The following is a 27,420-nucleotide window of genomic DNA, read 5'->3' on the forward strand; positions in this document are numbered from 1 at the left end:
GAAACACCCTGCGGGGGCAGCGATGGGCCACACCGCCGAGAATGCATGTATATATTCTTATTTTCAACATACTACTCACTGTAAACAAATTCAAGAAGTTGATTGATCACTCTTGGCTCATATTCTGTCACTCCCATATCTTTTAGTATAGAAGTTATCACTTGTGCATCTTTGGGTAATGAGCTTTGATCTAGCTCTGTCTGCATAGCAGAATTTCCATCTTGATCCTCATCTGCCATTATTTCTTAATATTTTATCAAAATCTAAAAGAAAATTTGTCATAGTCAAATACTAGAAAATGCACAAGATTGATAAGTGATTTGTAATAGAGCACAATAAGTAGAAATTTTCCTCGTATTGCTCCTCAATAAACAAATGAAAGAAATCAAACATTTTCACCTCGTGTGGGATAGAATAATGGCATTGCAAGCTTTTTCTTCGTAAAAATAAATACTTTCATATAAAAAAAGCACTTGTAGACGAAACAGATTTGCAGTCTTTACTTGCTCAGTGCCTAGATATGAGCAATATTCGAAAAAATAGTTACCACAATGATAATCATGTATATCTAATATGGACAGAATAAATTTCATTAGCAAAGATGTTAGCAAGCAAAGTACTCTGATATTAAGATATGCCGCACCAATACAACCGAATAGTGGCTTAATAACAGAATCAAATCGGTCACTTAGAATTACCTAGCAAATCTAAAGTTTTTTTTTATACACATTTAACACTATGAACCCATCACTCAGCTTTTTCATATTCATATGCATATTCAGTTAAAAAACCAATCCATGCCAGAAAACGATAAGCAATAATGACTAGCTAGATTCATAATTTCACAACACAAAAATTATATTACAGAAAAGGAGTGGGTGGAAGATACATATGTAAGATAAATATCTTGTATGAGTATTTTTCAATGCCACACAGAACTTTCAGTTACAGGCAGGTCAGAAAAATGAAGCTAAAATATATATTGTAAAATAATATTTCAAATCCCTAAATTAAGTGGTGTTAGTATATTTTGCCTAAAATTCATTCAGCCACAGTTAATGCAGGTGAAAGCAGATTCATTGGGAGTGTTTGAATACTAACATATAAATATAATATAAAAAACAGGTCACCAACAATCAAGTTTTCAAAAAGAAAATAATTCTTGTATCTGATTGTTTTGAATCAAGTTCAGTTACTGATAAGTTATAGCTTATAAAAACATTTTCTATTACCTCATCATTTTATACATATCTCACAGGTAGTTGGATATTTTGATATGTAGATGGCAGGATAGGCATCCAATCGTTTATTCAATGAAGTTGATAAGAGATGTATAAATACTGCAATTTGGGATTGTAAAACATATACCTAACCCCATACCAATGAAAACCAGTATTTAGCCAAATAAGACCACTTTTAGTTTTAAACACTTTAATGTAAAATGGGCATTTCAAAAGGAAGATATCACTAATTTATTGGCCAAACTTACATTAAATGGCAGTGTAACGAAGGTAACTAATATGGAAATATAAATATTATCATATATTTTCCTAAGAAATGAACAACACATGGGGTATCTAACCTCGAGGGATAAAACACCTGCCGCAGACTTATGATAACACAACAAAAAATAAATAAAATACGAGCACCGAAGGCACATGATCACGAATATTAAACACATTCACCATTCCTCATAATGTGAAACTTCCAGATGCCATTTCAATTGTTTGCTGTCCAGTGATAATACAATGAAATTTTGGTCAGAATAAATATGGAGGCTCATTTCCACTTGCTCTCAAGAATTTAAAGATATTACAATTTGGAGATTAGAGTGAAAAACATAGTGCTACAAAATCACCCCCCCCCACAGTAACCAATAGGTTGCGTGACATTCAAATAGCTGTATGGCAAATGCATAATGCAGCCAATCTACAACACGTGCTTGGCAAAACTAAACATTCAAGAAGTTCTGCTATAAACTCGAAACATATCCCCCACTGCCAACATTGGTCCATGATGTGCATAATTACAATTGCTCAATGTCATATATACCTAGTAAGTAATTATTGTAAAACTGCTCAATGATTAATCATAGTTTATTTCTAGAGGAGGGATAATAAACCTTCTTAACATAAATGACTATGATTTGAATAAATTTGTCATCTAATATGGGAATTGGCACGCTTATGATCTTGTTGCCGAATCTGATGACTTCATACTCAATGGAATTCTCAGACAATTTTGATTTTAAGTCTCACCCACCTCTAGTGAGAGCCTGTTTTAATAGGCTATAATATAAAATTGTGTTTCTGTAAATATTCATAATGAGACACTTTCTCGAAACTTAATGTAGCAACATGAGCAATAGTCTATTTATGAAGCGATAACATTGTGATATGATTTAATAAGTTCACCAGTCTGCCTCGCCATTAGCTTTTAGGAAGACGTGATCTTTTCCTTTCAAGTTCATTATGCCAACTTTGAGATTAAATTTCCATTTAGCTTTGGCCCTATGGATTTTATCATATTGGCACACAACTACATTATCAGTATCAAAGAGTTCACTAGCGTCCTGATCACTGTCATCATCAGCGGAGCAAAGAGGCTCTTCATCTACTTTTTCTTCCTCCTCTTCTTGAGTGTCTTCTTCTTCATCATCCTCCTCATCGTCGTCATCATCATCATCTTCAACATCCTCATCTGAAGATGAGGAATCGATACCACCATCTACTTGTAGAATCACTTTCCCCCTTTTCTTCCTCCCAGATTGGAGTATTTTTTTCTTCACTGGAAATAATTTTACATTAGATTTAGAGATGGTAGTGCTTGAGCTGGAGGTAGATGGACCTTCTTCATCGGATGAAGAATCTTTGCTTCCGTCAACCTGGATAATTGCAGATGGATTTGATTTTCCAGTAGATGCTGATTTCTGCTGACCAGATACGCCAGCTTGAGATGAAGTTGGAGCCAGGACGATGGTTGTCTGTGTCTGGCCTGGTAGCCGTTGATGTGGGACCTGGAGGTTTGACTGTTGGAGAACAGTGACAGGCTGGTAAGGTGTGTGATATATTTGTTGGCCTTGTGTTGGAAGGACAATATTTGTACCTTGTTGGTAAACAACTCTGTCTGGAATAGCAAGTCTAGCCTGTTGTGATGCTGCTGAGAGCTGCGCTGGAACGGTTTGATACATGACAGGTTGTCCAGGCTGGCCGGCTTGACCTGGTTGCGCCATATAAGTATACATTTGGGGACGAGGTGTCCTATCTCCAACTACAGGCGAATCAACAGCCTTCGTTTGAACAAGCTTACTTTCCCATATTTGCTTGAGCTCTTGAAGGACTTGTTCATCAACTCCATCATCCAGAAAAGATTCTCTTACATTGGAAATGACATCATCTATGACGGTTTGATAAAGTTTTGCAACAGGATTTTGCTGTTTATTAGCCATGTCCCAAATGACTAATAGTCAAAACCTGATAAATGACTGGGAAATTCAAGATATTTCTGTTTGTTTACTATACTATATTAGTGAATATGCCTGAAAACCAGATAGTGGTAAATACATAAACGTATGTGCAAAATATTTAAATAAGATACAACTTTTCATATCGCAGTATCAGAGTATTGTTGTATTTTCAATGAGTGATTACTAGTCAAAGTAGAGCTAACTTGTTGAATGTCCCAGATTTGCAGATACATGAACTTGGTAAAGCAAGCCATACTGCCATAGCTGATTACAGGATTAGTAGTCTAAGTTATGCATTTGAGACATGCAATGGGTCAATCAATTCTGTCACATTATTATCCATCCACCAGGTCTGCAAGTTTTAAACTGCGAACTCACACAATTATCAATCAGCAGTATGATTGCAAGCATGTTTCTAAGCTAACACCTTGAACTATAGATATATGGAGGATAATCATATCTATTTTACAGCCCGGAGCTCCAAATTAATACAGTAATAGTTTCATTTACAACAAATACTGAAATAGGTTTTGAAACACATATTTTCAAATATGATCCACTCTTTTATTGATTTATATCTGTTGTTTTGAGACTTGGGTAGCTTATCTCATTGTACGAAAATTGTTTGACCTGCTAACTAAACATAACTTCTCAACCTAACAAATGCCAAAAAGCGCGTTATACTAGAAACCACAGAATTAGCCCAAAACTGCCTGAAAAAAACTTTTTAAGCTTTATTTGATGAAAATTCAGCCCAGTAAACCAAAATACAACACAAACACTATACAAAACCGGCGACTGCCACGCCAGAAGGAGAGTCTTCCCAAGAGACCGCCTTCAGCAACAGGACGGCTCTGAGATTTCGACCGAAAGGACGCCATTTATAAATGACTGACGAAATGCAACCGGCTGCGCTGAAAAGGATTGTTGCCACATGAAACCAACCAAAATTATAAGTGTCTGAAATAATTTTTTTAATGTGGAACGACCTGCTTATTTGTTATGAATAATCATAAAAACTTACTTTATGATAAGAGTTACAAATATTTTTAATAATAAAAATAAAGTATTTATGCTTGTAATTACATTATATATTTTGAAGTTTGTCGGAGATTTTTAGAATTTGGCATGTATATAATCAATTGTGCTTCCACTCTTCTTATTGCCTGCCGATTAAAGCGTTTTGATTGGTGCCGACATTTCACATAACTCTTATATAAAACGTCGCATTGTTCCGCCTCACCGCACGCGGTAAAATTGTATCGAGGAGTTCACTGCGATTTCATGGTAAACCGATCACTAAATTTATGAACTAGTTTGCGTGAGCAGTTTTTATAACTGTGCATCTTGGTAGACTAATCGTTTAGTGTGAATTTTTCGCATTCTTTATTCTGTGATTTTCGAAGATGTCAACTAGTTTGCCGAGTCACGCGCGATATTCACAGCCAAGCACCACTTCCTACATTGAAAAACTGAGTGATTGGGATTCTCCAACGGACCCTTTGGCACCTCTGACATCGGAACAAAAAGACAGCTATTTGGAGCTTGCGTCTATTGCAGGAAGTCGGCCACTGCCAATAGAGGTTGGTAAATTCTTGAATAATATTCTTGAAGGTACGGTATGGCATTTCATGATCATCATCTTCAGAATGTGTTCAAAATCTTGCAGCAATTTTGCAGGAAATTTAAATAACATAAAAATATATATGCAACTATAAAGTTATTTTGTAAGCTTTTCTCGCTTGTGGAATGTTATGCTTCTTGATAATTAACATTTCGAGAAGTTAGAAAGTTCAGATTATTAGATGAGATTCTATTTAGATTTATTCTGTGCGAGACTGTAGCTCTAACAAACTTGGTTACTTCAAGTTGAGAACCATTACATGCAGACACGCTTGTTCGATCAGCCTGAAATTATGTCTGAATTATTCAATTAAAATGTTTTTTCACAGTTGCCTTTAGATGAACCTGTGAATATTCGCCATAAAATTTCATCAAAACAAGTTCATCCTTCTGGTTCCATTGAAGATGTTTTATCTCAAGGATTTGCAGAGTTGGGAATGGCAAATGAAAAGATTCAAGACGTGCAACAGGTTTCTATCCATTTTCTTGGGTGTGAAGGGAGGAAATCTGATTTGGCAACTCGTTGTATGGGGAACCAAGATTGACTGTCCAGATTGAGTATATCAATAGTTTCAGGAGCATGGATAGTCATGGTGGTCGTAAATGACCAGTGGGAACGTGAACCACCTCGGAATTGCTAGGAGTCTAGAAAGTTTCTGTTCATGTCAGCTTTTTCATTGTAATGTCTTCTTACTATGCAGTCACTAGTGAGTCTGGGACGTAAACGTAACCGAGGGGGGAGGGGGTTTGTGGAATCACCATTTTGAAATGTAAAAGAAAAAACAGTTTTCTGTATCATATATAGAGCAATTTTTCATAACTCGAAATGCATTTTAGACCTTCAAGACTTGGAAAACCATGTTTTCCGGCCTCGGGCCAATGCTGCTAGCTGTTACGGATACGTTCTTTTACACAATAACCCAGTATTTCGATTAGAAATCTTTAAATAACTTTTTGTGATAAATAACTTTTTGCGATATCTATTGAGTTGTTGTGCAAAATGCTTGTCTGCTAACTAATATCTTTTGCATGCAGTTTTACAATTGGTTCAATAAAGTAGAGGAAAAGATGTCAGAATTGGAGGCTGAAGGATACACAAAACATGTTGATATCTTGAAAACCTACAAGGGACATTGTAGTAAGATTATTGCAGATATTGATCAAGCTCTGTCATCACTCAAAGAACTTGAGCATGAGGTAGCAAATTATATGTTTTTATAGACAGCACTTCTTTTCGAAAGTTCTGATATGTACTCACTCAAAAGTAAAAGAGACTCATTTCTGAGCAAAGTTATTTGAAACAACTGAAGTGCCAGGAAGCGCTGAAATACTACTTCATGAATACCTAGTTATATGGCAGATAGATTCATAAACAATATGTTGACGCATGCACTGAGTCACAAATCATCGAAAATGTTTAATATTCTATATACTGTATTGAACAGTATGAGGTTCACTAAATGTCCACAAGAACTGCATTGGCGACACATGTCAATTGTCCTTGGGCTTTTCTCTTGAAAGACTGGACAATTTGAATCTCACCATAATCGTAGGCATAACGCCATAGTGGGTTGTGATGTGTCGCTATTTTATATATGAATACAACCTAGCACTATAAATTTGTTGTCAAAATTTTTATTCATATATATAAATGTACCAGCCTACTGCTTGGAGTTTGATTATTTATCCAGTTAAATTGAACTGAACTTGTTACAGTTCCCACTACAGAGTGCTGCTACGTTCAAATATAATGCACTATTATTTAGCATTTATTAATATTTTATCATTTATTATTTATTATAATGCACTTAATATTTAGTATGTCTTTGTATCAACAAAAACGAACGCTCTTCATGATGCTTGTGAACAACTGCTTGCTGATCAAACAAAGTTAATGAATACTGCAGAAAGCATCGAACACGATCTTGAATTCTTCAACGAACTTGACAGGATTACCACAGTATGTGTGTTTGTTTTTGTGTCTTAGATATGTCATTTTCTAACCAGAAGCATTAGATCGGGTCGCAAAATTTTAAGGTAATCCCAAATTGGAAACATTCAAATTCCCTCATGATGAATTATCAGAGATTGTAATTTTTTCTTCACACATTTCAAATTTATTTTTTGTAAAGAAAGCCCGCTCAGTGCTCACAATATTCATCAATAATACTTCAAAACCTCCATCAGTTCTATTATTACATGAAAGAACATGAGACCACATCTTTTATGTGATTAAGCTTTTCTTTGTCCTTTTTTACTTATTACCCCTCTCCCCCAGCCCCACTAATATTAAGTAAACTCATATTTTAACAAAACCCATATCTTGGCCGAATAGGGTTAGGGTTATGAATGCATTGATAGGGATGAGTGAGCTCCATAAACAAAATAGATTTATTAGTGAGTGTGAGTATTCATATATTAGGTAGGGGGACATATTGGGTTTCCAGTCAGTTGCGTTATGACCTTTTATCTTAAGAATATGTGAAAAATAACTCGCTCATGGCACTCTCAATGTACTATGTATTCTGAAAAACGGTGGTTCTTGAATTCTCCAATGTTTAATTCTCTATGAAATAGAGAGAAATAGTTTTCCCATCCCTGCATTCGATTGTTACATGTTTCAGTGTTTAATGAAGTTTAGTATTTAGTTTACTATTTTGATTGTTTTATTGTGAAGATGAACAATCAGTGAAAAATGTTTAACTAATTCAGAAACTTCATTCACCAAGCTTAGCTGTGACAGGAGAATCATTTCAAGCTCTGTTGACTCGCATTGATGAGTGTATCAAATTTATGGAGACACATGTAAGATTACAATATTTTCACTTCCTATTCTAGAGAGAACATAACTTCACAAAACATCACTGATCACATCACTGAAAGATCACTGAATTTTTTTTGATACATGCATACACAAACAAGTTAAATTAAGGCTTAATTGAATTTTCTTCATTTTATTCCACTTGAGAAATTTCTGGATACTTATTTTTGGGTCACCCTGTCTAATTTGGTACTTAGTATATGGTCTCAGACGTCAGTATTTTTTCTTGTTTTTATTACCTCTTTAGCTCGGTGTATCTTGTATAGATGTTTTTTTTTAATTAGCAAAGTTGTCGAATAGTAATGAAGAAATCTAATTTGACTTCTGATTTTCTACTTTCTAGTCAACATACAAAGACAGTCTGGATTATTTGACAAAATTCAAAGTATGCTTGTCAAATGCTCTGACAATGATTAAGGATTATATTGTGAAATCATTGAATGAAACAACAAAGAGTATCTTGAATCGCAAGGTAAGGATTTATTCCTGTTCAAAAGCAAAAATTCAAAATGATATATTCTATATTGTAGCTACATTTCTCTTTTATTTTGTCTGATATATCTGGCAATATTGGGTTATCAAGCAGAGCCTTAAAATATTTTACCTTGTTCATTCATATGTGGTAATGAGTGTTTTTCTTATAAAAGCACTAGAACATCGTTTAAGCATTTTAGCCACTAGGTCAAAAATTAAGTTTCTACTACTCCCTTAATCTAATCCTAATATTCATAACTATGTTTCTAAAACTTTTAATTGTAAAAAATTGAAAGTTTATTTAGTCCCAGTCACGAATCATAATATCTCGAGCTCCAGCCATCTTCTATTTATTCGCACACCATGTCCTATTCGGCCCTTTTGGGTCCAAATTTTTCGTTTACAATAGTAAAAAGATCTCAATCATCGATGATAACCCTTTATAGATAATGTAAATAATCCAAAACACTGGTTTTTGAACTTGCACATAATTCGTGGCCCTTTTTCAAAGACTGTCAACACTTGTGACCCGCTGTCCTTCTATGAAAAATACCTAGTTCTGCTTGTGTTTCCATTGATTATTTTATGATCCACGCTTAATCAAAAAAAAACCAACAAACAAAATCAAAAAAATAATTGTATTACAGTTAAAGTTTTGTAGCATTTGTTTGTAGCCCTCTGAGAACAACTCCATGGGCCCCTCAGGACATACTAGGGCCCAGTCCGAGAAACCATGATCTGAGGCATTACAGAGTTGAAAATACATTACAGGTTTCAGTGTTGCCAACTTCTCAAAGAGATCAATCACTTCTTGGTGGTGGCAGTGAAACAAATATTGTCCCTGTGCAGGAAGATGCATTTACACTTTATTATGGAAAATTTCGAACAAATGCTCCCAGGATTCTAGGACTCGTGGAACAGATTGAAAAGAGAATTGAACGAAATGCTGAGTAAGTATAACAAAATCGCACTGGCGATGTGGCGCATTGTGCTAAACGTTAGGAATATGCTCGCCACCGCACCTCTGATTACCCTACATGGGTTCACAGGTTTGAAACCCCATGTGGGGATAGTTATGTGAGAGAGGATTGCCGGACTCCTTGCCGCCGGAGAGTTGTTTACATCTGTGTTTTTCAACCAGGGTGCCGCGGCACTTGCAGATAAGAAAAATGGTCACCATGGATGCAGCTAGGGTTGGGACCCCAGGAAATCCCGGGATTCTGACTGTTTTTTTTATTCCTGATCCCGCAATTAGTTTCTAAAAATCAGGGGATTTTAAGGCTTTGCTATTCACGTATAGAAATCCTCATAAATGGTAGGTTATACCCTTTTATTTAATACTTATTTAAAAAAAAGCCGTCCATGCTTACAGTTTGAGTCAGTCAGACTAAGTGGAATTATTGTGTGAAATTTTTCTCAAATTCTACCAGGAAGTTATTATTTGACTAGTAGAATTGCAGTCATTGCCGACTTAATCATATTTTGAACTTAAAAAATAGAATTCAGGTTTCACGCGATGACTTTGCAGGGTTTTTATTCACTATTTAATACGAAATTAAAACAGCCACAATAGAAAAGTAAAATCAAGAAGGTCAACTATCGTCTTCATAAATATCCGCATTCCGGCATCAGAAATGATAATATTTTTAGCTTAAAATTGGGACAGTTAATTTACAATTGGTGACGAAAAAGATCAAAGCGGTTAAAAATCGGATTAAAATCCTGAATTCAACCCGATATTCGACAATTCGTTAAAATTATTCAATTCGATGAAAATATACTATTTTGCCCACCCTTGCGATCTGTAATCACGCCAGTAATTTGGCGAATCGCATGGTAGTCCAAAAACTACTTGCACTACTTCACAATAGCATTGTGGAATTGATTATTATTTCTTATCTTGAACACAAAAACGGTTATATTTTTCGGGTAGTTTTTGCGGTCTGAAAAGTCGAATAACCGTTTCGACATGGTAAATAGTAATGTGGAACGGGGAAGGGCTAGCAAAACCGAAGCGCATGATCAGCGGTACGTTTGAAGACCACGTATTACCCGTGCGGCCGCGCAACTTTTACAGGAATTTTGACAGTAATGTGAGTAGGGCTGTCCAAAATCGAATAATTTCTTGATTCGAATCGAATCGAATATTTTCGCCGAATCGAACCGAATAATCGAATATTATTGCGCAATAGTAAATCTGTCTCTATTATACAATAAACGCCTGCCCTTCGATGTTGTGGTAACGTATGTGCAGTTACATCAAAGGAGATCACACGCTTGTATGAACTGGTCAAAAAAATTGGAGAACTCCAAAATTTGGGTCTCGAAAACTGTTGAGTGTTAAGAGTAAAAATTGCACTATTCAAAAATTGCAATCTCAATTTTGATGGATTCAGTTTTAATAGGACATATAAAGCCTGTAGATGCTATTTTGATCCTATTCACTAGTCTTTATGTTTTTTTGTGTAAATTTCAGCAAAATAATAACAACCATCAATATAGATAAAACTGTTGCTCAAGTTCAAAATTGCATTTAAAAATTCCAAGCTAGTTTGATGACAATATTATTTGATGACTATAATATTGTTAGTGTACAACAGCCATCAAAATGCGAGAGTGCAATTATTTGTCTTGGTATATAGATGGATAATACAGTAATGCCATCATAAGAAATTACAAATTCCATTTAAAGAAGGTATTGCCATCATAAGGATCCCGAAACACCTGTTTCAGCTTTGAGTTGCCTGTACCATGTTCCTATGATAACTAACTCAACAGCTTCAAATCGATTCTATTTATAGAACTATCGGTTTCTAAATTGTCTCCTTTTTCTCCTTGTTCTCTCTCAAAAACGTCACGATCGATTATACCTTGTTATGATGACCATGCATGAAATGGCTAATCACGTGCCACCGGCGGGCATTAGTAATGACATGTTTATCACAAAATGAAGGCGAGAGAAATATCGGGAAACCAATCAAGCAAGCCGGGAGCGAGAGTGGTCTGAGCTCGGAGCGCCGCCGCTTGCCCGATGAAAAACATCCCGTAAAGGTGGTTTCCGCTTTATGTACCGGTACCTAATTTTAGCGATTCGAAAATTAGTCGAAAAACAATTCGAATAATTTGCAATTCGATTCGATTTCGAATATTTGGTTCGCTTGGACAGCCCTAAATGTGAGGTGCTTCGAAGACGCTCTCGTTTATATTAATATAAGAAAACAGTTGTAATATTGTTGACTATTAACTATTTGTTCGCATTCGACTATCGCACTCTTTATGAGTAAAAAATGTTTGTGTTTTGTGATAGGTGTGCCGCGAATATTAAAGAGCTAAATAATGTGCCGCGATGTAAAAAAGGTTGGGACCCACTGGTTTACGTAACCGCTGGTCGGGTATGACTTCCTCCACCATCAAGTCCATGCTTTCAAAAACTAACAATTGGCTAACTAATATTATACCCGATATGTATTGGTAACCGGATGAGAGGCCATGGTTTGCTATTTGATTAAGTCATCTTATCGGTTTTCCTCTCCCCCAGGTATAAATATGTAAATATTATCTTAAATTATTAATTTCTGAATCAATACACTACTGGCTACGCATCTCAACAAAAAATTCATTATCAGCTGAAATAGTCAGCTCCTTTGGCGAGTGTTGTGATTGTTTAAAAAGTTGCAAGGAAATTTCTGAGCTTTGGTATGGGAAGTTTTTAACCCCCCTTATGGCTGTGTCCCTTTCATGTAGCTCCGTGTTTATTCTTTCAGGTATGGCAATTATCTTTTCGAAATTCATCAATGTTATTTCCGGCAACGTGAGCAGCTAGTTGGACCATCGGTTACTACTGCTATGTCTGACTTGTTGGCCGCAAACAAACAGGTTAGTGGGTTTAGAATGTTCAAGTCAAAAATGGTCGAAACCAAATATTTTGCTACCCTGTGACATTATGAATAAAATTTTATCGTATCCTACAAAAAAAATTTACTTACTGATAAAAAAAATTGGGTTTTGTCATCATAATTGGACAAGAAATGGATCACTTTCCATAAATATTGGTGTGACTATCGGAAACTTATTTTTTTTCTAGGAGGCCCAATATTTTACCCAATCATTTGCTTTTTTCAAGTTACTAGAACACTGTTATATGACATCTGGATCTGGTACACACTTTAATATGACATTGGGCACAATTCTGTAAACATTTGGCACAAATTTTCTGAAACTGTGGTAGTCATGTGACAATGGTGTGCATATATTTTAGTAGGCCTATTGATCTTTCAAATAATATAAAGATCACGGTAGAGTTTCATTTCAATCATCAGATTTCTGGCATCAGCTACCGACCCCACCAATGCAAATGGACCACTCGCTTACATTGTCCGCTATTTTAATAATTATTTATAACATTTATTACAGTTGGAAATGCAGTTTGCCTTTTATCGTTACACCTGGCTTTACCAAAGTCATAAACTTTCCATTTACTTCAAGGCCATAGTGACATTTTTCCATACTTGTTAGCACAACAAACATCAGCATAACAGTAGATTTTCTCTTGATAAAAGTACTTGAGTTTTTAGTAGTAATAATTTCCCATAGTGCTTTTGCACTCATGGCCGTTTCAAACATCGCATAACTTTCCACTGCTAAATTGTATTTTAATGATGTTTTGTCTTTAACTGTCGTTACATGGTTTAAAATGAAATTTCGTAGAAGTTTTTCGATGCGTTTCATTGCTATCATGTGAGGATTGGCTAGGACGAGTTTATTCATCAAAGCTATTGATCCTTTTTGTACATATGGATTTGAATGATTCATAGATATGCTTTTCCAAAGAAGCTGAGCACATTTCTTCACTTCCCAATTTGCGAAACAACCCATAGCATAGTTATGGCACTGTATGCATTCATCATTTCCGGGCAATATATTTGTCATTACAAAAATGTCCCTTAGGTTTTCTTTGGGTAGAACATCAGATATCTCTTTTCTGCTTGATATAACATAATTTATAACATGCAAAATTGTTATGAAACGTGGGTGTTTGAAATGTTCATGAAAAACGTCAAAGATTTCTGTCAATGTCTTCCAAATTGGGAATAAATGTCCGTTTCGGATTTCATGTCCATAATGATTTAAAATTTGGTATAAAGAGTGTAATAATCCTCTATGAAGCTTAGGATGGGTTTTCACACCATAAGGTGCTTTTCTATATGCTTCCATGATGGTATCAATATTTTCGACAGCATTTCTTAGCATAAGTGCCAATGTGAATGCATGCTCGTCATAACAGTTTTTGCTGTTTTTCGGATCTTCACAAATCTCAAGTGCTGCTGTGATGTGCTTTTGTTTTGTATTCTCTTCAGATTGTTTCAATGTTGCTAGCTTTGTGTGATATTTAAGAAGCTTGTTTTCATATGCGCGCTTGTCATCATACACTGGTTTTAATTCAGACTCCTGCAATATTTTTCTCAGCCGTAAAGTATATGATGCATCCTCTTTCCATTCGTGTTTTAGCTGGGTATCGAGAACCCCATCTAGAAAGGACATCAGCTGGTTTTTATCACAAAGTGATGCGTTTTGTTCAGCAAAAATGATGACATCTTTGAAGCATTTTGCAGCAGAATCCATGTTCTCTATTAATATTCTAGCTTCCGCAATTCCACGCATGTATGCGAGTTTTGTACTTGCGTCTGTTGGTTTAGAAAGCAAGATTTCTAATTTTTGAATTATATCTTTTGGATTGTAGAATCGAAGCATCATTTCAACCTGTAGTCTTCGCATTTGCATAGAATTTTCAGATTTTAAATTGAATTCTGGTTTGTTGATTATTTCATCCCATATCTCAAAGATTTTGAGACCTTCGAGATTTCTTTGTTGTTCACTGTATATTTTGCATAACAGTTCACATGCGTTCACTTTATCAACATAATTTGCTGCTTGGGATTCTAATGTGTGCCTGAACAATTTTTCTGCTTTTGAAAATAACTCTATCTTTTTTTCTTCATTATTTTGTCCTTGCAAGAAATAACACAATGCAAGATAGTTGTAAGCGTTTAAGACTCCTCTTTCGCCGTAGGATTTTTCTTGAATGTTTGCTTGTAGATTTTCCAGCAAGTTTTGGGCATCATCTATTAATCCCAGATAAATTAACTGGCCTGCTTTTACTAGTTTTGGCAAGCTTTCCTCATATTCTTTATTTTTAATCTTTTTACGAAAATTATCTCTGTCGCTGTAGTTGTTTGCAATATTTTGAATAATTCCAGAAAGTAGAAGAATCGTGTCCAGACAGCTTAATAATCTCTTTTTCCCTATAATATCTACGATCGAATTTTCTAAAATTCTTTGGCGTTGATGTCCTCCTTTTGCATATATTTTTAATCGCAATTCACAAGCGATAGCAAGAGCATTTTGAAATTCCTTCGCCTGTTGCGGATTTAAAATCCCGATTTTTTTCAACGCCGCTATAATAGCAAAACTTGAGCAGTTTTGTATTTTGCATATTCTAGCAAAGTATGCCAATAATGCTGTGAGTGGTCGATATAGAAACGATTTTGCATCTTTATATACCTGTCTGGTACTTTTTAAAACCTCTCCACGGATGCTATCATTGACATTTTTCTGTATGTTTTTCAATTGTTCCAAAATTGTGTCTTCTGTATTTTCTGTGTCCATGATTTGTTGAGATTTATTTTTAAAATCTTCGTAGACACCAGTATCACCATAAACTAGACAAGTTCTGATTAAAATATCTTTCAAATAGTATCCATTTTTAATATGTTCATCTTTTGTTAAATACGAAGCCATTACACTAGCAGGTTGGATAAGTTCCACTACATTCTTTCGGTTTTTAGTCGGTTCTTGTCGGCCCAGAGGGTTATTACATGAATGTGGCACTCTGCCATCAAATGAAACACCGCACGGTGTAATAACGTCAAAATACCAGTTAAGTTTTTTATCATCAGAATTTAAATCATTTATGCTCCGTATTCCAACACTTCTTATAAACGTTTCTCCCAACCCGATAATAATAACTTGAAAAAGAACAGTGTACCATCTAAAATATTCTTGAATCTCATGATAATCTTCAGAATGTTGTATTCCTTCTTCTAATACAATCACATGCTCGAAATCAGAACATAATGAGATTTCTTCTCGGGCTAGGGAACCAAGGCCAACTAGAACAAATGAACAAGGTGCCTGTCCTAAAATGGAACCACACGTCGTTGCAATTTCCTCCATAAGATATTTGTAGAGTACTGTATTGATTTTCATAACATATTCAACAAATTTGATATTATCTGCCTCCATCTGTTGCGAGACTTCTTCTGAAAATTCATCTTCAATTTTTTCCACTTTATAGATCATGCGATTTGAAATACCTCTCATCTCCGTCAGTTGTCTTTTTATTCTTTCTGACGTCTTCAACATACTGATAAACTTATTTTTAGCTTTACAACTTCGTAATAAATTGCTCTCCATCTGATTTAATATCACATCTACTTCAGCTTTCTTTTTTTTGTCATTTAAAAAGGTATCGAAGCGTACTATTGCTCCGTGTAACAAAGCTGAACATTTAATATAATCCAGTTTCTGTTCCATTTCACTGCCTGCAATTGCCTTTTGTAAATATAATTTGCCCATTTTCAACAATACCTCACTCGTTTGGTCCAACTGTGACATAGGTTCGTCTCCATAAGGAGTACACAACTTACGAAGCTCATTGGCAAGTTCTGTTTCCTTAACAAGAATTTTTTGGTCGTCCATTATTCAACTAAAGAGGAATATTAGCTCTGTTAGATTTTTTTTTTCAAATTATAAAATATATCCTAAAATTGGTTGGATACATGGTCAAGTTATGTGGGATTCACTGCCATTGAGTAGTTTTCCTGTGTTATGCCTATCTATATGTATTTTTTACATTGCGGTTTTGCACATTTTTTACTACGAACAATGTCTCGTATAAACATCCACTGATGTATGCAAGGTGCTACTGTTTTCAATAAGCCAAATCCTTTTGTTCATTATTGTGTATATCCAATTTTATTACACTTTGGGTAATGTGGCGCATGTGACTCGAACCTGAGTTCTGTAACGTGTAAGACCAACGAGTCCAATGCTATAACCATTAGGCCACCGGGCACACCATCTATTGCAATATCTTCATAAATCTGAATACCGTTAATTTGTACATTCGTTTACTTTTTCGTCTAAGATATTTTTTCATTTCTTTGTAAGTGCGTTATATCTCCAAAAACCAAATATTTGTTCATCGCATTCTAGTAATTCGCGCCTTCGTATTGTCTCCTTTAAAATTTGTTAACTGTCTCTGCTTATAAACACATATCTTTTGACTGCAGCACATGTTTTTGTTCCGTCCTTCGTTTGATCCTATAACACGTCTTACTAGTCATGCTTAGCTGGGCATAACATTGTCTGAATCGGAATTGCAGAAGTCTGAAAATAATGGGCACAAAGTATTGAATTACTGTCGACAGGCTGGAAATACTTTATCTAGAGTCATATATATTCAGTTCACAACTTTCCTAATCCTCATATCACAATTGTTTATGTAGGCTACTATCTGTCCAATGTCAGCCATTTTGTCAAAATTCCTTTAATTTCTGTATTACACAGATTTAACTAATAAATTATTTTATGCGAACAAGTGGTGAAAAAATTTTGTTTTTACATAGAGTTATAAAAGGTGTTAACTGCAAGTTTTTTCTTCATTCTATTTCTGCCTATAATAACTCAATCAAGCTTGGCCATGGTTATCCTTGAAAAAATCCTGTTCTTATACATATGAAATTATGAGTTGAGTTTGGTTTCCTATTAGATTGAGTTCCGAAATCTGAATCTATTTTATTGTAAGAATTTCAACGCTTAATTCTACACTAATTTGTTAGGGTTAGCTTCTGATCTTGCATTAGCAATCATAAAGTATTAATATTATTATATTTTTTTAATTCAGGACCAATGTGCTTTGGTTCGTAGTGGATGTTCTTTCATGGTTCATGTATGTGAAGATGAACATCAATTATACGGGCATTTCTTTACAACACGATCGAGCAAACTTGAGTAAGTCTCTTCACTATCTGACATATTCTTCTACATTCTCGATTTTCCATTTTGTGCCTTTTTAATTGTTTTATACAGTACTTCCTTACCCCTGGTATAAGCATCCATTGACATGTGAGTAGTTGCTAGTAGAAGAATCATGATTATTTGAATATGTCATGATGAGTTTAAAGGCAAATTGGGGCCTACCGAAGTGTTTCAATCAGTCCGATTTTATGGATATAAATTTCTTTTAAAAATATCGATGAAAATAAAGAATTGCTGGCTAAAATAGATACCGTAGTCCGTAATTCTCCACATATTATCCACACCTGAATATAATGTGCAAATAGAGCCACAAACTCACCAGTCACCATCCGAATTATTTACGTCATTCTAAACATCTAGTGTCTCTGTAAAGACTAGTACTCAAAGACTAGTGTTTAAGGACTGCAAATTACATTTTTTTTAGAGAGTTTCGAGAACTTTTTTCGTGCTACCATGAATGCTGCAAAATAATACTAATAACTGAACAATATCAATATTACGACACGCAAATACAGAGTTTAAATATTCTTCCCTGAGAAACACTGCACTGGGCCATCACACCCACGATATGAAAATGTTCAATTTACCAAAATTTACCACTGTTCTTTTTTGCAGTGAAATGCTGAGACAACTATGTGTCAATTTGTATGATATGTTGAGACCTCTCATCATTCATGTATATCATCTTGAAACGCTCGCGGAACTTTGTACAATTCTGAAAACAGAAATGATTGACGATCATGTTCAGAACAATCGTAAGTTATGGGAGTTGTAGGCGTAGCTTTAGATAAATTACCGGTATTTGCAGGCGAGCTAAGTCTACTTCTATGATTCCATTTCAAAATATTGAACTTCAATTTATAGTCAAGCCATCAAAATTCATGTCGAATTATTATAAGTATAAAGTACTATGACAGTATCATAACCTCTGTAGGAACGTAGCATATTCAAAGTTTGTGGCATTCGAGTTTTAGGGAAATGTAATTCGTAGAAAAAATTAACTGAAGTGGTGTCTTGGCAACCAGGTTCAAATACTTCATTATTGTCTCCACTCTCCACTCTCCAGCATTGCGCTAAGTTAGCCATATTCTACTTATTAAGCCTATGAAGATGACTATTTTAAATTCTATTCAAAACATTGGTTTTATCAGTTCCAGGTTTTTTAGAACAAGTTGCATCCATTATTTTTAATCGATATTTCAGCAAATACCATTAGCTTGCAATTCTTTCCACCAATGTTCTTTCCACTGTTAGTTTAGAAGTTACAGAGTTTGAAAAAGCATCTTTTTATTACCTCATATTACATATAAAATCCAATTCCAATTTTCCTAATATGCCTGTTTTTGTTTGAAGTCTCTTTCTATTATATTCAGCTGAACAACTTCAAGCATTTGAATATGTTGTAAAACAAATGTTGGAAGACGTTCAAGAAAGACTGGTTTTCAGAGCGAATATACATATTAGAGATGATATACTTGGTTATAAACCTGCACCTGGGGATCTTGCATATCCAGAAAAATTACAAATGATGGAGGTTTGTATTAGCGATGTGTGTGCAATATAGGAGAATTCTTCTTAACCATACTGTGATACTTCGCAATTTGCATTCTAATCAGGGTTCCCCAAATTGGGATCTGCGGACCCCTGGGGGTTCGTGATGACTACACAGGGAGTCTGCAACGATATGAAAAGTCTAAATTGACTTCCTTCCTTCAGTTGACTTCCCTTCCCCAGTGAAACTGTGTATTTATCATTTTTTCGTAATTTGTGTTCGATTGTTGTTGATTTTACTGGTTGGATAAAATAAACTTGACTTGATTATTGATTGAACTGGTTGAGCATTTCAGACGAATATCCAATGACCATTGCTGTTAGAAAAAGCAATTGAAAATAATATTGCCTTTTGCAACTACCTACATGTTTGAGGTAGCATTCGCAGCTCTTACCTATATAATGACGAATACAGGAGAGCGATAGAGTCGGATCTACAAGTTTGCTCGTCACAAATTGATCTGAGAATCGATAAATTGCGCAGGAAAAAGCAACTTCATCCATCACATTAATGTCGTTTGCATTGTAAATGAAACATCCTTCCTCGGGGGCTAGACACAGAAATTGATACGGCATAGGATTGGGGTCCGCTAAAACTAAGATTCAAAAATTGTGGTCCCCGCCATAAAAGTTTGGAAAACTGTTCTAAATTATTCCTCATATCAACAATATAGAATATTTATTTGAGATTAGAAAACTTTGAAGATATTTGTCCACAAACCACAATGCTTAATGATTTTACGTTTGTGTTTATTTTTTCAGGACATAGCAAAGAGTTTAAAAGAAGCAGCGTCAAAACAAGCATCAGAAAGATCTTTCATTGAAATTAAACTTGACGATGAACAAGAACAAGCTGAATCCAGTAAACAGTTGAATACAAGTATGCCAGGTGAATGGGTGGATACACCAGATTACATTTCTTAAATTTTAATATGACGATTCTTCACCTCTGACAACGCCTGTTACAAGCAGCCCTGATATGTTACCTATTTTTGAAAGGTCTGGAACTTTTTTGATTCTGCATTAGTGGATATATCCTCGGTCCAATAAAAGTTCATTTTCATTGAAGGATTGCTTCATTTTTTGCATGATATTAATAAATTCTCCGGTATGGTCAATTATTTCTAACCCCTATATTGGTATATTGAGTTGGATCGTTTTACTTATTTATTATTCAAGGTTTTCATGTCGTTTCTGGAACAAAAATTACTGTTTTATTTAATTATGCAAAGACTAGACCAATTACTCTAAAATACTACATATTATACCGTATGTAGTTTTTCTTAGAAATATCTCTCACAAGGCTATTACTTTTGTAATTACCTATTTCAAATTCGGTACAAACTTTTTCAAATCTGATGTGTTACCTTAAATTTTGCTCGTCTTGAAATATTGTATCACTATGTGATATCCCATCTAATAATTCTGGCAAGCTATTGCTCAACAAATGTTGACAGGTCACATGTTGGGTACTAATACCACCTTCCATATTGTATATCTCAACCTTGCTTTCATGTTTTTTTACAATTTATTCCTGTGAATTGATAATGATAACGTCTATATTAAATTTAAATCATCTATTCTGGCTTCTAGGTAGTGAAGCACAAAATATGGAAAATTCGATACGATCAGGTTTACAACAGAATCAACAACAAAGGTTTCAAACCTCACCTGCTGATATGCATGGGATGTGGTTTCCTACTGTTAGAAGAGTCCTCGTTTGTCTTTCCAAATTATACAGATGCATTGATGTAAGTTACGTTGTATATTTATATTTTTGTGGTTTACATCCTGCGGACAACAAGCTGAAGTGAATCGTTAACATGATTTACTACATATAAGAGAGACCTTCAAAATCAGAAGTGTGTTCGTTTGAATATTCAAAACATTTAAAAATACTAAATTATATATTTTATATATAATAATGTCTTCTTTGGCAGCAACTTCAGTAACTGACAATATGTCTGATTTTTAAAATAGTATATCAATGTAAAGTATCAAGATGTATTCTGTGGTAAGAGTTCTTGACTATCATTTGGACTCTCTTCCAGAGCTTTCAAGTAAAAACTTTGGTGATCTTGTGTAAATTTATCGACCACTATCATTCATGCTATTTAGGCACTAGGCCAGTTTGCCATCCTGTGAGGTTGAATATATCCCAGGGAATACCAGTACTCCTCTCTGCCACAGGTTGTGATATGTAATGCTGATCTGTTAGGACTTCTTCCATCATTCATGTGCTGGTTAGAATAGAAATTTTCAATATGTAAGCCATATGGCATAAATCTCTTTTCGACTCATGGGAACACCCATATCTACATCACTTTATTATATTTTCAGAAAACAATATTCCAAGGTTTGTCACAAGAAGCATTGCAAGCATGCGTTCAGTCTTTAGTACGAGCCAGCAATTTTATACGTACACAGGAATTTGCATTGCAAAGTGCTAAAGGTGCTGCAAGCAAATCTGTGAAACCTAAGGTAATTGTAATGATTGCTCATTTGATATTTTGAAATTCTATGTCAGGGGTGCCCAAATTCTACATCGATAATTTGAAGTACATTGCACAATTTTGTTATCCGCTGGTGAAAATATTGTTTAAATGAATGTAAGTAAGCCTAGCGATATTGGACTTTTTCACATGTTTTTGACTTTATGTGGATTTTCTTGGAAGAAAGTTTGATTCTAATCGTTGTCTTTTAAATTATTATTGATTTGTAATTCAATTTAAATTTGAATCAAATTGTGTTTTTTAAAAATTATTTTGACTTGTTCTGAATTCATATCTACGGTATATAAGTCTCTCAGTAAGCTTAGAGGGCTCAACTGAACAGGGCTAGGGAGTCGAAGTTTGCTGTGTTTTTATTGATGTTTGATCGGTGCCCGGTTCATATTTTCAAACGCCTTGAAGTCATTGCCATAATCGGAATTTTGAAGTCTGCTGAGTAGTGTTCCATTTGAATTTTATTTGTGATAATCAAAGCAAAATGTTTTTGACTGTAATCCCAAAAGCATTAATTTGATCCTGCATTAACCATCAATAATTAAACGTGAATATCGGTCGGAGACCGAAGACTTATCGATCGAAGGTTGGGGGATCCCCCAAAACAGCGCTCTTACTTCATAGTGACACCGTGTGTTTTATTACTAATTAATTAATAACTCGCTTATTATACGACATAATTCATCGAAAATCAATAGGCTTCTGATCCGAGCTATGATGAATGCACATGCAAAATTTTGAGCAGATTCAACCTCGCTTTCATGAGATATCGCGTGCATCTAACAGACAGACAGACAGACAAATACCTATCAACATACTTACCGATTAAAATCGATAAGTAACAAAGCTTGCATTCGCCAAATTCTTTTCGGAGTTCACGTCTGATGTTAGTGTTAAAATTTCCATCAACCTGAAGTCGAAAGCTGGATTCTGGAGTCGAGTGTTCAAAAGTTTTGTCAGTCTGTATTGAAGAACCAATTGATAGCATAATGGTTATTTAACATACTGTTGTTCCAGAACGTTAAATATTAGTCCAACAATCTATATCTAAATTTTATTTTTTTCCAATCAGGTTGTCGACAGTCAGTTATTTCTAATTAAACATCTATTGATACTACGAGAACAAATAGCTCCTTTTCATGCAGAATTTGCTATTCGTGAGACACAGCTTGATTTCAGTCGAACAAAAGGTAAATTCCAAATCAAATCTACTTTATAAGTTTTTATAATGAAACTAGTGTGCCTGAGATTCCCTAATATATACTCCAACAAAATTGCTAGATTTGCTAGAGCTAGATTTGTTGCAATTAAATTCATTTTTTTTGTAATATTCAATTCAATCAGTGTTTTTAACTTTCTTTTATAGATGTGGCATACCAGATGTTTGAATTCAGCACTATACCAAAATTACTGAGGGTAAATTCAAACAATGCATTGCTGCAGTTTTTCTCTGATGGTGCTCCAGAAGTAAAAGAATTTTATATCGACAGTAAAAAAGATGTCGACAGGTATGCGACTGCCTGCTTTTTGTGCTTAGGAAATGAACAATATATCATTTTTACGACTGGTTACAACAGGAATGTGCAACAGGCGGTCTCGCCCGGCCCGCTGAGCCGTTCAGTGTGGCCCTCATCAATACTCAGATTTTTCCTCATCAAGCATAAAATCCTAATCCAACAGTTTATGTTTAAAATGGCGCTCGCATGGGTAAAAATACATAATGATTTTGTGCAATTTTCGCTGCATTAAATCATTCGATGTTTTTCCTGGTGACTTTATAACTGTAAGGCTAAGCGATAGCCGAAGTTGGTTATATGGCCCACCGACAAAAAATGTTCCTTCGCACATTGTGCCAGCAGCCGGGCCTTTTTTTGTATAGCTTTGCAAACTTTCGAATCAAAAGTCATGGTTGGCTCATTAAGATTCTCATCATCTCCGCCTATTAGTTTTGCAGTAAATCATCATTGTGTTTCAGACAACTGAAATATGTATGTGAAGAATTCATAGAACATGTCACGAAAGTTTTGATTGGGGTTCTCGATGATTACCTGTCTAAGGTAAGATAATATATCAATTAGTCTTAATTAGTTGAAGTATTGTTTTATTGTTTTCTGAAGTAATATAGATTGGTTTGTATGTACAAAATGCAATAGGCGAATTTGCAAGTGGAAAAAAAAATTGGTTGTGCATAATTGATTCCACTGTGGCTTCAGAGATTTCAATAATAGTGTGCATTGTGCAATTTATTGTCTTTCGCAATCTTAATAAAGATGATATAGTGCTTTAATATAGAAACAGTGAAATTTATTATAAGTATAAGTTTATTTCGAATCCATAATCAGCATAACAGGCAATAAAATGATTGATAAAAACAAATTAATAAGAACTGATTTAACTCCATAGTTTGGATCAAGATACTTTTGGGGATTAGGATAATGATTATTTATAAGACTTGTTTTTGTGGGAAATTTGTATTTTTCACTACACATTCATGCAATGTACAATTTACCTCGTATTACAGGTAGTAAGTTTACAAAATCTGCAAGAATTTTTTTTTAAATTTGGCCATTGGCTGGAATATGTGGAAAATCATTCAGCAATGTCTCTTTAGCACCATGTTGTAGAACAAAGCATAAGTATGGGGTTATAAAGAGCCATGGTCAAGTTTTATGGCCTGACAGTTGAGAAAAAATTTTCAAAATGATCATTCAAATTAGGCTCAGGGAAGCAGATAGATAATCCTTTCGGTGTTAACAAAATAGCAAGCTATATTCAACAATAATTTTAATAAAAAGCCCCTAACATTCATTTACTCATCTTTCTAGGCGAAGTTAGTTCTAAATGTGTCTCGAGAGGAAGGAGGACCAAAAACTTCACTTCGACAACAAACCTTTGCTACACCAGAACATCTTAAAGAAGTTGTATCCAGTGCTTATCGAGATCTCAAACTAAAAGCTAAATCGATTCACGGAAGTCTGTCATTATACTTAGCAAATCGGGACACTGAGAATATACTTTTCAAACCAATAAAGGTAAGAGATTTTTTTGCCAATATTCACTCTGTTGCAAAAAGAACTTATTTAATCGCTAATAATCAAAATACACGAAACCGTGTCACCTACACCAATAGTGTATAATTTTTTTAACATTTTCTTTGAATGAAGGACGTAGAAGAGACTTATCAGAGCAAAGTTACAGGCCGCCATGGAATGCCAAGCGTATAATGTTTATTTAATCGTCAATGCTCACTCGTATAAATCATTTAATTTTTTTTAAATAATATAGTACATAGATAGTATATATTAGTTTGACAAAGAAATCTCACCCCAACAAATTGAAAAAAAAAATCTTTTAATAACACACATATATTAAAGCAATCATCATAAATTCAATATACAGTACTCCAAATTAGAGAAATAATGAAAGTTGCATTGTGTTGTAGTATTTTATCAAGGTTTTCTGCAACTCGTTGAAATATTTTTAATATTGATATGAAATAATCAGCAGGATTAGCGTCATTAAAATTCTGAGAAAAACAACGATCAAACAAAATTACCTAAATTTGTTTATATTGCTTTGTAATGGCAATAAAAGCGTTAAAATAGCATAAAATATTCATATATCATCATGTTTACATTGTAGTTAGGCAATCTCATTTTAAGAGGGTCACATATGCCACTCTTAAAATTCGAACAATGCTATTATTTATGCAATTTTTTCTATATTTCATATATGAGTTACTTAAACAAATAGGAATTTAGCCAATCATTACTAATTTTGTTCGCCTACTATACATCAAGTTGTGTAAAGGGACTGAAACCTATGGGCAGGGGTATATTCACTTGGCTATCACAGATAGTCCCCGAACTCGTAATAGAATTAAAATGAGGAAAATCGGAATAAAATTATGGCCTAACCCCAACCTGGTACACATAGGAGTACCTTTTCTTCTATGCTTTGTGCACTGGTGAATGTACGTATGCATATCCCAAGTGATTCAATAGTTTTGCTGCACATTAACACAAATACAGTTCTGTAACGTTTCATCTGACCTAGATCAGACTTTCATGATCTGAGCATTTTTTTGAAAATTTTCATTAAAACGAAAATTTTCCAAGATCAAGAAATGTTACAGTAAAAAGTGTTAGCAGAGTTGCCACTTCACTTTGTAATGTTGATTCACGATTCGGACTAAGACTAAACAACTTCAATAATTATCAATTCAATTTACAATTACAATACAGTACATGTTTTACATACCATATTTTGAATCTATCAGTTTTTTATTAATTTTCAGCTCAAATTCAGACAAGCTTATTTTCATTTATAATCCAAAATAATACTACGCAATATTCAATTCATGTGAAATGGCGATATTTTAAACTAGCAATTTTTTTCTAATTTTCAGCTCAATGTCCAGCAAGCTTATCAACAACTCGACATGATATTGCTAGAAAACTATACAGATGAGGATCGAGCTATTATCGCTGCTCCTTCACCAGATCAGGTTTTTATTTTGATTTATTGTGGCGTTATTACACAGATGTCTTTTCTTGTTTGTTTCTGACCATTTATTTGGACAAGAATGTTTATTTTGCTATTTTTTCGATATTTGTGTGCATAGTGTAAATTCGGTGGCCTTCAAAATCGTCCTTATAGAAATTTAGAAAAACGCAGTTTTTCCTTGTTAAAAAAGGTGTTGTACCCAGATTCAGGCAGAATAGTTACTTTAGTGTATTGTAATATTTTTTTGGTTGTCATTTGTCATTATCAGACATTTTTAAGCGAAAGCTGTAGATTAGGTATACATAAGGTTGGGAACCAGACAAAAGTGGGCAGGTTTACTGCTGCCGGTTGTAAATTTAGAGTTCAGCATTGCTGGGTGAAATAATGATATATAAGTTTAATGAAAATTGACCAAGGATAATATATCAAGGATAAATAAATTAATTTTTTATGGGAGGTGAAAATACATAAAAAATGACAGTTTTTAGTTTTAGGTCAAAATTAATTGCATTTGTTAAATATCTAATATCGCCAATTAAACATTACCAGCTGATTCTCCTAATGCTAGTCTTGCTGTATTTAAGGTATATTTGCATACTGGTTGGCATATTAGCCTGACTGTTTTCATTTTGGGTTAGTAATATCAAGATCACTCTCTAGATCAGTGGTTTCCAAAGTGAGGTCCGTGCACCTTTTGGGGTCTGGGAAGCACTTTCAGAGGGTCCGCGAAAGAAATCTGTTATATGGCTCATAGCTTGATAGTACAAACATTAAGTGCTTAAATTTGCAATTACACATTTGTCGCCTTTTGCTGCTTCGCAATCACTGCTGGAGAAACTGATTATTCACTTCACTGTTTCGATCACGCTGCCCCATTGTGATATCACAGAGAGGAAAAGTTCAATTGCTGCCAATATAAGTTAACTGCAGAGGTGTAGGTGACGCTGCCATTTTGCATGTTTGTTGGTATAGGAGGGAGTTACAGTAAGCACTAGGTAGTTTAGGAAGTTATGCCAGCTCGCTTTGAAATGCTGTTTTACAACGAAACAAGGGCACTCAATCCATCTCATTAAAACTTCATCAAATACTTTTTTTCATTTTAATGTTTTCACTATACGGCACATGGATTTTTTGTTGCGATCTTTTAATGTTTTGTTTTAGTGCACAAGGGTGGATATCATTGAAAAAATTGCAAGAGTTACGTCATGGAATTTTTTTTGAAAAGTTTGGGAACCACTGCTCTAGATTGTCCAGTCCAGTATTTATCCTACCTATGAAAAATTGGGTTACCTATGTGATTACCTATTCAGAGCTTTGTTAGGAGTAGTGGATTGAAATGACCTAAAGCATAATTATATGTTTCCTTATTTTTTTTT

General features: G+C 34.5%; 4 protein-coding genes across 5 annotated transcripts in view; 1 reads left to right on the forward strand and 3 right to left on the reverse strand.

Moving 5' to 3' along the window:
- The window catches only part of LOC120327835 (transcription initiation factor TFIID subunit 9-like), a 120,471-nt gene that overhangs the window by 3,338 nt on the left and 89,713 nt on the right, over positions 1–27,420 (reverse strand). The window contains exon 2 of the mRNA XM_039394195.2: positions 80–260. Within this exon, the coding sequence (XP_039250129.2) occupies positions 80–239 (160 nt within the window). The 5' untranslated portion in view covers positions 240–260. The remainder of the gene's footprint in view (positions 1–79; positions 261–27,420) is intronic.
- Positions 263–3,559, reverse strand: LOC120327834 (transcription initiation factor IIA subunit 1-like). The gene has a single exon (XM_039394194.2). It carries the CDS (start codon positions 3,446–3,448, stop codon positions 2,411–2,413), a length of 1,038 nt encoding a protein of 345 aa, XP_039250128.2. The 5' UTR covers positions 3,449–3,559; the 3' UTR covers positions 263–2,410.
- Positions 4,692–27,420, forward strand: part of LOC120327941 (conserved oligomeric Golgi complex subunit 3-like) — a 29,662-nt gene continuing 6,933 nt past the window's right edge. Inside the window, exons 1-19 of one of the 2 annotated variants that reach the window (XM_039394315.2) lie at positions 4,692–5,049; positions 5,419–5,559; positions 6,125–6,286; positions 6,909–7,049; positions 7,802–7,894; positions 8,254–8,382; positions 9,156–9,334; positions 12,149–12,260; positions 17,350–17,456; positions 18,099–18,238; positions 18,857–19,017; positions 19,797–19,923; positions 20,628–20,785; positions 21,375–21,515; positions 22,611–22,728; positions 22,905–23,046; positions 23,514–23,595; positions 24,364–24,570; positions 25,947–26,045. In XM_039394315.2, the coding sequence (XP_039250249.2) occupies positions 4,873–5,049; positions 5,419–5,559; positions 6,125–6,286; positions 6,909–7,049; positions 7,802–7,894; positions 8,254–8,382; positions 9,156–9,334; positions 12,149–12,260; positions 17,350–17,456; positions 18,099–18,238; positions 18,857–19,017; positions 19,797–19,923; positions 20,628–20,785; positions 21,375–21,515; positions 22,611–22,728; positions 22,905–23,046; positions 23,514–23,595; positions 24,364–24,570; positions 25,947–26,045 (2,616 nt within the window). In that variant the 5' untranslated portion in view covers positions 4,692–4,872. The remainder of the gene's footprint in view (positions 5,050–5,418; positions 5,560–6,124; positions 6,287–6,908; positions 7,050–7,801; positions 7,895–8,253; positions 8,383–9,155; positions 9,335–12,148; positions 12,261–17,349; positions 17,457–18,098; positions 18,239–18,856; positions 19,018–19,796; positions 19,924–20,627; positions 20,786–21,374; positions 21,516–22,610; positions 22,729–22,904; positions 23,047–23,513; positions 23,596–24,363; positions 24,571–25,946; positions 26,046–27,420) is intronic. The other variant, XM_039394317.2, reaches the window with a different exon arrangement.
- On the reverse strand, positions 12,300–16,998 carry LOC144425048 (uncharacterized). The gene has a single exon (XM_078114203.1). It carries the CDS (start codon positions 16,140–16,142, stop codon positions 12,792–12,794), a length of 3,351 nt encoding a protein of 1,116 aa, XP_077970329.1. The 5' UTR covers positions 16,143–16,998; the 3' UTR covers positions 12,300–12,791.

Source organism: Styela clava, chromosome 7, assembly GCF_964204865.1.
Source record: "Styela clava chromosome 7, kaStyClav1.hap1.2, whole genome shotgun sequence".
Classification (NCBI taxonomy): Eukaryota; Metazoa; Chordata; class Ascidiacea; order Stolidobranchia; family Styelidae; genus Styela; species Styela clava.

Bases quoted from the DNA above. Each gene is read 5' to 3' on its own strand.
- LOC120327834 (XM_039394194.2), bottom strand. From the start codon at position 3,448: ATGGCTAATAAACAGCAAAATCCTGTTGCAAAACTTTATCAAACCGTC.
- LOC144425048 (XM_078114203.1), bottom strand. From the start codon at position 16,142: ATGGACGACCAAAAAATTCTTGTTAAGGAAACAGAACTTGCCAATGAG.